The sequence below is a fragment of the Plasmodium chabaudi genome (genome assembly GCF_900002335.3).
Source record: "Plasmodium chabaudi chabaudi strain AS genome assembly, chromosome: 9".
Classification (NCBI taxonomy): domain Eukaryota; phylum Apicomplexa; class Aconoidasida; order Haemosporida; family Plasmodiidae; genus Plasmodium; species Plasmodium chabaudi.
The window spans coordinates 1,294,831-1,306,990 of record NC_030109.2 but is presented as its reverse complement, the minus strand read 5'-3'; the positions used below and the strand labels follow the sequence as shown (position 1 = coordinate 1,306,990).

The 12,160-nt window shown below is 23.6% G+C and overlaps 4 protein-coding genes across 4 annotated transcripts; 3 read left to right on the top strand and 1 right to left on the bottom strand.

The window, feature by feature from the left end:
* Positions 1 to 650: 650 nt before the first annotated feature.
* On the top strand, positions 651 to 1,919 carry PCHAS_0935700 (mitochondrial inner membrane protein OXA1, putative; the record flags this gene model as incomplete). Its single annotated transcript, XM_740645.2, has 1 exon — positions 651 to 1,919. The coding sequence occupies one exon, from the start codon at positions 651 to 653 to the stop codon at positions 1,917 to 1,919; it is 1,269 nt and encodes a 422-aa protein (XP_745738.2).
* A 1,445-nt stretch (positions 1,920 to 3,364) lies between these two features.
* Positions 3,365 to 4,933, top strand: PCHAS_0935600 (conserved protein, unknown function; the record flags this gene model as incomplete). Its single annotated transcript, XM_736408.2, has 1 exon — positions 3,365 to 4,933. The coding sequence occupies one exon, from the start codon at positions 3,365 to 3,367 to the stop codon at positions 4,931 to 4,933; it is 1,569 nt and encodes a 522-aa protein (XP_741501.2).
* Positions 4,934 to 5,155: 222 nt separating this feature from the next.
* On the bottom strand, positions 5,156 to 8,821 carry PCHAS_0935500 (leucine--tRNA ligase, putative; the record flags this gene model as incomplete). Its single annotated transcript, XM_739709.2, has 1 exon — positions 5,156 to 8,821. The coding sequence occupies one exon, from the start codon at positions 8,819 to 8,821 to the stop codon at positions 5,156 to 5,158; it is 3,666 nt and encodes a 1,221-aa protein (XP_744802.2).
* A 492-nt stretch (positions 8,822 to 9,313) lies between these two features.
* PCHAS_0935400 (conserved Plasmodium protein, unknown function) lies at positions 9,314 to 12,154 on the top strand (the record flags this gene model as incomplete). Its single annotated transcript, XM_739710.2, has 1 exon — positions 9,314 to 12,154. The coding sequence occupies one exon, from the start codon at positions 9,314 to 9,316 to the stop codon at positions 12,152 to 12,154; it is 2,841 nt and encodes a 946-aa protein (XP_744803.2).
* Between the last annotated feature and the right edge of the window lie 6 nt (positions 12,155 to 12,160).

The following is a 12,160-nucleotide window of genomic DNA, read 5'->3' as shown; positions in this document are numbered from 1 at the left end:
AGTTCCAACCATATAGCTATACTGTTTTTTTTTTTTTTTTTTTTTTTTTTTTAATTTGGCTGTTTTACATGTACATATTTAGCGATTTTTCCTTAAAAAAAATACGCTACTAATTTAGTATATAAATAATTAAATTGAAAAGAAGGAATTCGAAGGAGTACAACATATTTATAAAAATTCTTTTGTAAGCATTGTTTATTTTCCTAAAATATATGGATACATATAATGTATCAATTTTTCAAACATTTTTTAAATTATGCAAAAATAAAGAAATGAAATTCGATAGAACATGTAGCATAGTACAATATTGATTGACATATAGTGAAATAAGTTTAATATTATTTCAATATGAGAGTTCAAAGGAATAAGAACATATACAAGTGTGCATCCATCGGCTTTTTTAGTTCATAACATCTCTCTATATTTCATTTTTTAGGGATGTGTGTAGGAATATTTATTATAATAAATTAGCACATATATTGAAGGAGAGCATATTATTGCCGATATAGCCAATATGCACACACAATACCACATGATAAAAAAAACAAAATAAATATATCCTAAGTTTTATATTTTTAATGCTTTTTTTAATACCCCATTTTATCCTTTCATAACATGATCTCACATTTTATCAAAAGAGACACTACATAATGAACAAGGCTGCGAGCAAATTGTCAAACAACTTATTTATTAACATATGTTTAAAGAGAAAAAAACATGGTTTCACAAATAATTGTATTATTATTAATAACAATGTATATAACACCAATTTAAAAAATGGAAAATATAGTACCCCAATTAATTCTCTAATATATCGAGGGTTTGGAAATTCGACAAATAACATCGGATTAGGAAATCCAATGAGTGGAAATGATGGCCCACAAAAGAAAAGCGAGCAATTATTCAATATATTTGAAAATAACAACATACAAAAAGAATTAACAAAGAATTCCAACTTATTAAATTTAAATGAAATAGAAATGAATGGAGAATATGAAAATGTACAACCATATACTGATTTTATTTTTGATAAATGTAAAGCTAATATAGATAACGATTTAGATCCATATGAAAACTCATGGTATTTTAATATTGTATATGAATTATTAAATTCAACAAAAATTTTATTAGATTGTTCATGGTTAGTATCAATAATAGCAACTACCACATTTTTGCGATTAATTATTTTACCTTTAACAATATCAGCTGAAAGAGATCGAAGAAAACAAAAAATTTTAAATCCTGTAATTAAAGAATTCACAAATAAATTAAAAACACATGCCCAATCAGGAAATATTAAAAAAGCATTAGAATATAAAACAAAAATATTAAATATACGAAATACACATGGTATATCTTTAATACCTAAATCTATCATATTAATGATTTTTATGCAAACACCATTATTCTTTATTTTTTATTTTTCAATGAAAAAAATAGCTTCTTATCCTGAAATTTTTAAAGAGTTTACTTTTGAATCTCCATTATGGCTAGACAGTTTATCATTACCAGACCCTTATTGTATCCTACCCATTTTATCATCACTTTTACTTTTATCAAATCATGAATTAACATCATTGATTGATAAACATATTGCCAATAATAATCCAAATAAATATGATGATGAATCGGAATTTCAAAAAAATATTAAAAAAATATCAAAAATAGCTATGAGAGCATTTTATATATCATCAGCATTATTTTTTAAATCTATGCCATCTGGATTATTTATTTATTTTATTACTAATACATTTTTTCAATTATTTGTAACTCAAGTTTGTAAAATTAAAGTAGTAGAAAACTTCCTAGACCTACCTCCACTACATTCAAGAGGTTTATCCAATGATGACAATAATGAAAGTCACAAGCCCCCCAAAAATATACACATGAACGATCTTATTAAAAATAAAAAAACCTAAAAGAAATTCCCCCTTTTAGCTGCACACACCCAATCAAATGTATACGTATATGCATATGCATATGTGTGTGCCTGACTATTTATGAACTAATTTATGGAGCTACTAAATTGATATTTCTCAAGCATTAGACATATCATTTTATAATTCAAACAGGAATAAGGCAATTATATTATCTCCTTCATAAGACACACAATTATATGCATTTCAAAAAAATTGATACATTTTGAAGTTCCTAAATTTATTAGTTTTCTTTTATAATTCGTTTAGCTTTTTTTAATTTTAATATATTTTTTTCTTTTGTTTTAATATTTTCCTTTTTTATATTAAAATTGTTAGAAATAACTTCAATTTATTTATTATTTTTTTTTAAAAAAAATACTACATATTACTCTTAGCCCGTCAAAAAGCCACGTACGATATATGTGCATGCGCATTTTATATAAATATTATGGACAATGAAATAAATCATAAGTCGAATAAGGTCTGCTCGTACGTTTTTTTTTTTTTTACCAATTTTATTAGCATAATGATTGTATTAAACATTAAAAGGTGTATATATACACACACATATGTGCATTCATAAAATTTAAGGTTACCAATATTATGCTTCCTCGAATAAATGTTATATCCAAAGAGAGTAGTAAACACACCCTTATTTATTTTACTAAAGAATACAAATATACATCATTTTATATCCCACAAAAAAAATAAAAATAAAATAAATAATGAATAAATATATGCATAATAAAAATGTGTATCATCTTTTTAATTATCCAGTTTTGTGTATTTTTTTATAATTTTTAAGTAATTTCCATTTTCCTTTTCATTTTTAAGAAATATATATAAAAAATTATTTAAACTGTAAAAAAAATTCATACAACTTTTTTGTTATTCGCTTTTATTTGTTTAAGTATTTAATTTTTTTTATTTTGATTTATTCCTTTTATTAATTTTGTATTTTTATTTTAAAACAACATTAAAGGCTAATCAAAATATATTCAACAAAATTTTTATTTTTTTGTGATATACGTATATTGGTATTTTATTTTTAATTGAAAACCTATTCATCACAAAAATATATTTGTTTGATATCTTTGTAATACTTTATTTACACTCCTTTTATTTTTCATTTTCATAGACAAATGTGCATCGAAAATTGTATAAAACAATTGATGTAACATATTTTATTTCAAAATTGTTATAATATAAACAAGATAAAGAAAGTAAGAAAAGAAAAGCAAATCGTCATACCTACCTAAAAATATAAATATATGTATATACAATATAAAGCGTATAAAAATATTTGTAAAAAACTAAGACTAATACATTTTTACGTTTACACACACTAATAATGTCCCAAGAAACTAACAGAAATACACAAAAAATTAAATAATCAAAAATAATATCAAAATAATAACACACAAAACTGAAAAGTGTGTAAAAACATGACGGGCGAAACCACAAATGGTAAAGAAAGAATAAATACATTTTTAGAAACAAATGAAAACCAACCTTTAGAAAGTGAAAAAACGAATATCTCTTTGGAAGAAAACACCAAAGAAATGTCAGATAATATTCATATTAAAAGCTATGACGACACAAATAAAGATATAAATAATGATAATGCACCAAACATCATTTCTGAACAAAGTTTCAATAAAAGTAATGATCAAGTTGGAAGCATAGAAGATACAATAATAAAAAACTACTTAAGCAAACAAGCCAATAGTTTTGGAATAAATATCTCCGAAAAAAATGAATCTTGTAATGTAGTAGATACTAGTAGTAGTGACACAGATAGTACACCATTATTAGATATATTCAAAAAAGAAGAATTACAAAAAAAACGAAAATCATCAAAAATATTTTTGAAAAAAAGGGAAGACATAAAATCGGTAAAGCGAATTTGTGACAGTGAAACATCAGATAATGATGAAGAAAGAAATAAAGACAATAATAATAAATACCTCACCAATCTAAATCCTAGTAAGAGCAAAGAGCTTGATGATAATAATTGTAAAAAAGAATACGATGAAAATAGCCTAAGCAGTGATGATGAACTTTTAATTAGTTTAATAAAAGAAGAACAGCATAAAAATGCTATATCTTCCAAAAACAAATTTAATAATAATAAAAAAGTAGATGCGGATACCTCATCTTCTGATGCATCTGATTATGATTCGGATGAAGTCCTAATAGTTAAAAGTAAAAAAAAAGATAACAATAAATCTGTTCATAATAATGTAGGCAATAAAAAAAGTATAGTTAGTGTAAAAAATGCCAAGCTTATATCATTAAAGCATAGCAATAGTGCAATAAGCAAGGCAAAACTGACGGCAAAAAATAAGGCAAAAATTAAGGCAAAAATTAAGGCAAAAAATAAAGGACAAAATAATAAAACTACGATAAAAGGCATAGGCAAGCTTGGCAAGAAAGAAGCCAATAAAAATGCTGAAAAAAAAAAAAAAAAAATACAAAAACAAAAAAGTAAAAGTTATGAAAATGATGACATAGAAACTGATTCTATTATTATAGGCTCATTCGATCCAAGAAATCGATCTCCTAAAGAAAAACTTGTAGCACAATTGCTAACAAGATGGTGGTATGTATTACCTGACTGGCCCATACCATATTATGATTACACCAAAGAATTAGAAAACAAAAAATTAAAATTAGTCTCCTTAGAAGAGTTTGAAGATCATGAAGATATAGACAAAAATGGATTCAAAAAAGTATATGAAATATCAGCATTTCCAGGTGTTTTTAGAGACTCCTTAGGAACTGCCTATGATTTAAGAGATAAAGAAACATGCCCTTGTTATAATAATTTTATAAAAAAAACGGATTTAGAATTATTACAATTAATATGTACAGCTATAAAAAATCAAATGGTCTGTTTAAAAAATTCAGTATATAACGAAACATATAAAGAAACTATTCTCGAAAAAGAATTAAATGAAGTAGAATCCAAACTTAAAAAAGTTATGGATAAAAATAATAAAATTGTAGAATAATTGCAGGTATGAAGAAAACAAATTATTAAATTAAATATAAAAATTATCATAGAAATACAAAAAAAAAACATACACATGTGTATATTCAGAATTATAGTCTTTTTATTTTTATTACTTTTTCATACGCTTTACAATTGTTCCGAATTTTTATTTTGATGGAAGTACCACTGATTATGGATAAAAATAAAAACTAGCCATTCCATATACATCAGTAGTTTTCCTTCATATTATCACAAAATTTATTAGCTTGTTAGGAACATTTATAATATTAACAATTTTTTTTCCTTTTTTTATTTCTTTATCTATAGAATCTTTTATCATATTTGTCGATTGCTCTATTATGTTTTGTTTTGAGCTTTCACCATTATTTTTAATATATGTAATATGCTTATTGTTTATTCGTATTGAAATGTTTGCAGATTTTTCATTATTTTTGATTTGAAATAAGGAAGGCCATTTTGCATAAAATAACAAAGAACGAGAGTTGCAAAAATAGCAAATTTGCTTTGCTACTTTTTCTTTTTTTTTCACGTTTTTTATTTTATTTCCTTTTTCTCTTCCTTTATATTTTTTTAAATAATAAAACCAAAACTCTTCACTTATATGTGGACAAAATGGATATAACAATTTTATAAAAATTAAAAATATTTTTAATGGTATATAATCCCATGTTTTTATAACATTATAAAATTTCATAAAAAATGAAACAGCTGTATTTAATCGAGTTTTTTCTATACAGCTTGTTATTTGTGTAATATAATAATTTGTTATTATTTTTTTTTCCTTTTCAATTTCATCTGTTTTTTTTTTTTTAATAATATCAGATAATATCATATTATTATTTCCTTTTTCTCTCACTATTTTTATCAATTTTTTTACCCCTTGTTTTGTTCCATTGACTTTCTTTTTCACAAAATCGGAAATTAATTTCTTGTCCTTTTGTATTTCTACACAATTTTCACAAATTAAGCCATGCCATTCTTTATTTTCACCATCTGAATGATCCGTTTCTTCTTTCCTTTTAATAAATAGGTTGTATAATTTATTTAAAAATTTGTATGTTCCCTTAATTCCTTTGATTGACCATTTTTTATTTTGATCTACTGGACCCAGAAATAAAATATGTAACCTCAAACAATCAGCTCCATATTTTTTTACTATATCATCTGGATTTATTATATTTCCTCTTGATTTTGACATTTTTTCATAAATTGGTTGTACTTGTATTGAGTTTAAATTTTTTAAATAATATTTATTTTCCTTTTCAATAACATATTTTTCATCAATTAAATATTTCCTTACTACATTTCCTTCTGTCTTATAACTTTTTCCATTTATTAATTCGTTCACTATTTCGTCTTGTTCTCTTACATTTTCAATCGGATCCATTTTAACACCCCCCTTTAATAATTTTCCAACATTCTCGAAACTTATCAACCGGTTTTGTAAATCGGTGTACAAATAAAAGGATGCAGCATTTAATAGTAGTCCTTGGTTAAACAACTTTTTAAATGGTTCTTTATGATTCACCAATTTAAGATCATATAAAAATTTATGAAAAAATCTGGCATATAACAAATGAAGTACTGCATGCTCACTCCCACCTACATATAAATCTACAGGTAGCCAAGAATTTATTTTTTTTTTATTAAAAATTTTTTTTTCATTTTTTGGATCAATATAACGTAAATAATACCAACTAGAACCTGCCCATTGTGGCATTATATCACATTCTCTTTTATATAAAACATCATCTTTTTCATTTTTTAAATAGATCCAATCTTTAAATTTAGAAAGAACTGAGTGTGCATTATCATTTTCGTAACTTCCTACATCTTCACCCGTTTTTACATCATATATGCTCTTATCAAACTTGGGAAGACAAACAGGAATTTTATCTATATATACATCATTATTTCGCCCATTTGCTACCTTTTTAATTTGAACTTTATTATTTTCTTCTTCATCCTTGTAAAAATATTCTCTTCCATTTGTTTCTTCAGTTTTGTAGATAAATGGAAAGGGCTCACCCCAATATCGCTGTCTTGAAAATAGCCAATCCTTCAAGTTGTACATATATTTTTTTTTACTAAATTTTGAATTAGCTATAAGATCATATATTAGTTCGTTTTTTTTATTTCTTTCCATTTTATCCGCCTTTTCTTTTTCCATAAAAAACAGAGTGTTTTTATGGTTTTCCAAAATCCAAGAACATATATATATGGGTATATACTTATTAATAATTGGATTATAAAAAACGGATCCCGAAAAATATATTTTATCATCTTTTAATCTGGTCATATCATCTTGTAATATTTTTTCATTAATTATATTTTCTAAAAATTTATTGCCGTTAATAATTTTATGAATATCAGGATGCTCGATACTTATAATTATCTTATCATTTTCTAATATGCTATCGTTTTGTGTTATAAATATATTTACATAATTATCATTTGATTGGTCTACATTCGATTTGTCAAATTCTTTTGTAACTGGCAAAATATTATTGTGCTGGTTTAGTAAAAGCTTGGACATGTTTATTTCTTCACTGTTTTCATCAGAACTAACGACATCTATTTTGTTGCACAGCTCTACAATACTACCATTTAAACTACTAGACATATCTTCATTTTCAAATAAAAAAAAGTCATATGTTTTTTTATGTTCTAGCATAGAAGTATAAACACGATTCAGTAATAGAAGGGAATAATTATTATACACACTGTTATAAAATATATGTGGTATTTTTAATTTTTTTATAAAATCAGAATAATAATTTATCAAATATTTAGAATCCATAATTTTTGCTTTTATAATAATTCCAGATTTTATACCAATCCAATTATTTTGCATATTTTTTATTTTGTCTGGCCAATTAATTAAATTTAAATCTTTAACTAATCTCTTTGCATATTTTGTAATTTTTAAATACCATTGTAATAATTTTATTTTTTTTATTTTTAAATTTTTTAAATTTATTTCATTTCTTAATTCATCATTTGATATAACACAATTAAGTTCATCAGACCAATTCACATATGATTTTTTTTTATAAGCTAAATTATTTAAAAACATTTGGATAATTATCCATTGTGTCCATTTAAAATATTTTTTTTCACATGTATTTATTTCATTTTCCCAATTAAATAAAAACCCTAGTTTTATTAATTGATTTTTAAAGTTAGAAATATTTTTTTTTATAATTTGTCTAGGGTCTACTTTTAATTTCATAGATAGTCTATCACATGGCAATCCAAAACTATCCCATCCTATAGGATGAAAAACACAATATTTATTCATCCTCTTAAATTTACTTATAACATCCGTTATAGTAAAACATAGAATATGTCCAACATGTAATCCTGAAGATGATGGATATGGAAACATATCTAGTATGTAATACTTTTCTTTCATATCGCATCCAACAGTATTGCTACCACCTTTTTTTCCAACACTAGGCGTGCTTTCTTCTATTTCATTTCTATGCCTATTCAGCTCAGCCTCAGTGCCATTCCCATCAGCATATTCCGCCCCTGTTTTATCGTCGCTTTTTTTCTCTCCCTTACTTTCATTTTCCATATACTTATTAAACCTTTTAAAATCTTTATCCAATAATTTTTTGCAGTTCCATATGATTTGCCATTTTTTTTCTATTAACTTAAAATCGTATAAATTCTTTTTTGCATTATTAATTTTAATATTTCTATTTCTTCCATTTTCATAGTCATATTTTTTACGCCTCTTCGTATAATTGCTTGGTCTCAAAAATAAATTTTTATTTTCATAATTCTTTACTATTCCAAATGCATCAATAACCTTCGAAGTGTTAAAAGAAATCAAATCAGCAATACCCACCACGATTATTAAACAAATTATTATTATCATACCATGACATGTGAAAATGCATATGGAAAATCATTCTCTATATATCTATATGCATCATATATGGGCTTAACAAATATCTAAAATTTAACAGTTCCATCTTACATCACATATTTATTTATAATAATCTTTGCATATTTTATAAAAAAAAAAAAATTCCTTCCCATTAAAAATAAAATTCATAAATGATGATAAAAAATTTTACCGAGAAAATTAAGAATAATATATAATTATTTGATCCGATGTTGCAAAAAAAAAGTATTTTTTAAATGGGCAATAGCGCTATTGTGATTTTTCAAATATATTTAAATATGTATTTTCCCACCCTTTTTATATCATTTCGTCGATCTACTATTAAAACAGGCTAATGTAAAAATTCGTGACCTTCAAAAAGGGTATTCATATATGAGCTCATGAGGTTTATACATTTGTTTGCTTCCGCTTTATACTCCATACGAATAATGATTGATAAGTGACAAATTGAAAACATGCAAAATGGCAATAAATATGCCCCCTGAAAAGTTTTACAAAATGCTATGGACCCAATTGAAGTGCAGTCAAATGGAAATTTACAGTAGGGGGAAGGGAAAAGCAAAAGTATTGAGCTGCTCTATTTATAACATAAAACGGGCTAACCATTTTACCTGTACAAACTTAAAGCATATAGAACACAATATATTGAATAAAAAAAGGTTAAGAAATTATATAAATGATAAAAATAAACAAAACTTTGGTGATGTTACACAGTTTGATAAATGCAATATTTATGAAAACGACTTTAAAGCAAGCGATATTGAAAACCCTAATGAGCACACACAAAATTTTACAAGAAATTCCCTTATAAATATGATAAATGAAATAAAAATTGGAAATATAAATAATGAAGAAAATATATATTCTATTTTAATCAAATTGTCAAATGAAAAAGATAGTAAAGAAAACTTTTTAAATTTATTAAGTCTAACAGAATTTTATAAAACATCCATAATATATAACCAAAATATATTGATAAATAAAAATATAAGAAATAATATATTAAATAATATAAATTATATAATTAAAAATAAAGATTATAACTATATGCTTAAATGCTTTGAACTTATGTGTATATATAAAATTTCCAATTTAAAAATGTTTCAAAAAATTATATATTCAATTCTTAAATATAATAAAAAAGACAATGAAAAAATAATTACTATGAATTATATAATTACATATTTATATAACAACAAAATATATGATAAATTAATAGGTAGATTATTAATTAAATATATATTTTCACAAGACAGTTATTTTTTAAATTTTTTAAATAATCAAACTAACATAAAACATAATTTTTTATCTTTCATAATTTATATAACCCAAATAAATAGCCATTTTAAAAACTTAAAAATATTCGACTTTATGGATATAGACAAAATTTTAAAGATATACTCTAATTATTTTTGTCATGAAATAAAATCAAATTTAAATTTTAGTAACAATCATAATATCATTCAAGACATAATTATATTACAAAATATATTTTTAAATTCCGAATTTTATGATCACAATTTTAACTTAATTATTAAAGAGTATATAAATTATTCTTTAACTTATTTAAACACATCCAATGTTCTACATTTAATGACAAATATGTTACTAAATTTTACAACAAATGATAAGATATTATTTTATCCAAGCATTTCTGTGTGCAATTTAAAAACAATGGAAAAAACTAAAACACATCAAAATGTAAATAAGGAAATACAAAATGATATTTCCATACCATATGTTAATTATAATTATAAAAATTTTCTTTCAAATAAATATTTAATTGGTTCGATAATCAGAGCAATTGATCATAATATATCAAATAACATCCATGATATAGATATCGTTTTAAAATATATAACAGTATCATCATATTGCCATTTTATGTTATATCATAATTGGTGGGCAAACACGAATATATATGATAAATTAAAATCGATGAATAAAAGAAAAAATAATATCAAAGCTCTTGTTCAATCAAAATTACCATTTAAAAATCATTTTATAGAAAAAGTCTCTTACCTTTTAAATGCTGTCCTAATTAAATATAACTCAGCTAATACAAAAAATAATTTGCCTAACCAATTTGAAAATAATCCATCTCAATCTATTACCCATGAAAATAATTGTATTTCTAATATGAATATAAATTATACACCCTTAATTAATAATAAATATTTGCCATATATTTTTAAGACATTTATAAGAGCATCACTACTTGATTACAATTTAATTAAAAATGAAAACTTTGGATTTTTTTTTGAAAATTTATTTACAGAATGTGTTAATTCGTATATATCATTATATGAAAATTGTAATTCAAACATGAATGATAATATAAAAATCGAAGGGAAAAAATTGTGGGAACTAAACCCTAATAATGCCAATCTCCCTGAGTCTTATTCTTCAGATAATAATAATAATTTAAAAATACATGAACAAGATAAGCTAAAATATGAAATGAATAAAAAAAGCTTATACGAAATAAGTTCAATATGTGAATGCTTTTTTCTCCTTAAGCATTTTCAACAAAAAAATAAAACAACAATAATTGATACCCAAATTAATATGTTAAATGACATTTTTGAAAATAATTTATACATATTTTTAGATCGAATTAACAGAGTATTTTTCAAAACAAAATTAAATAATTCCGATCTTAATAGACATTATATTCATAATACATTATTCGAAAATTATTTAAACCATGAAAGTGTTTTTTTTAATTATTATTTATTATTGAGAACGATTTTACCTTTACTATTCAGTAATACCCTTGAAGAGTGTTTAAATATTACGAAACAAGTTATTGCACACATTATGTCTGCACCATTTGTTAAAAAAATATTACCATTACCAGCTAATATTATATCACACACTTCGATCTATACTACTGCTGATAATGACCAGATCGATTTCAAACTTAATGATACCATTTTTAAAAGGTGGCTCAAATGGGAAAATAATATTATAACAATAAATAATAAAAGGAAAATACGAAAAAAGATAAAAGAAAAAATCCATATGCTTGATTTTATACAGGCAGGGGAATTCATAAGACCATCATATATGTATATCTTATGTTTATATAAAATCGAAAAATCTCCATATATATATGAATATTTCATAAAAGACATTTCCCAAACTTATTCCATACAATTTGAAACAACAAAAACTCATATGACAAATTTTATTCATTCATTATATGACAAAACAAATATGAGCACTTTTAATTATATTAACAAAAATTCATATAATTTAAATAAACATACACTAAAGAGTGCAGAAAAAAAAACAATATAATCATTT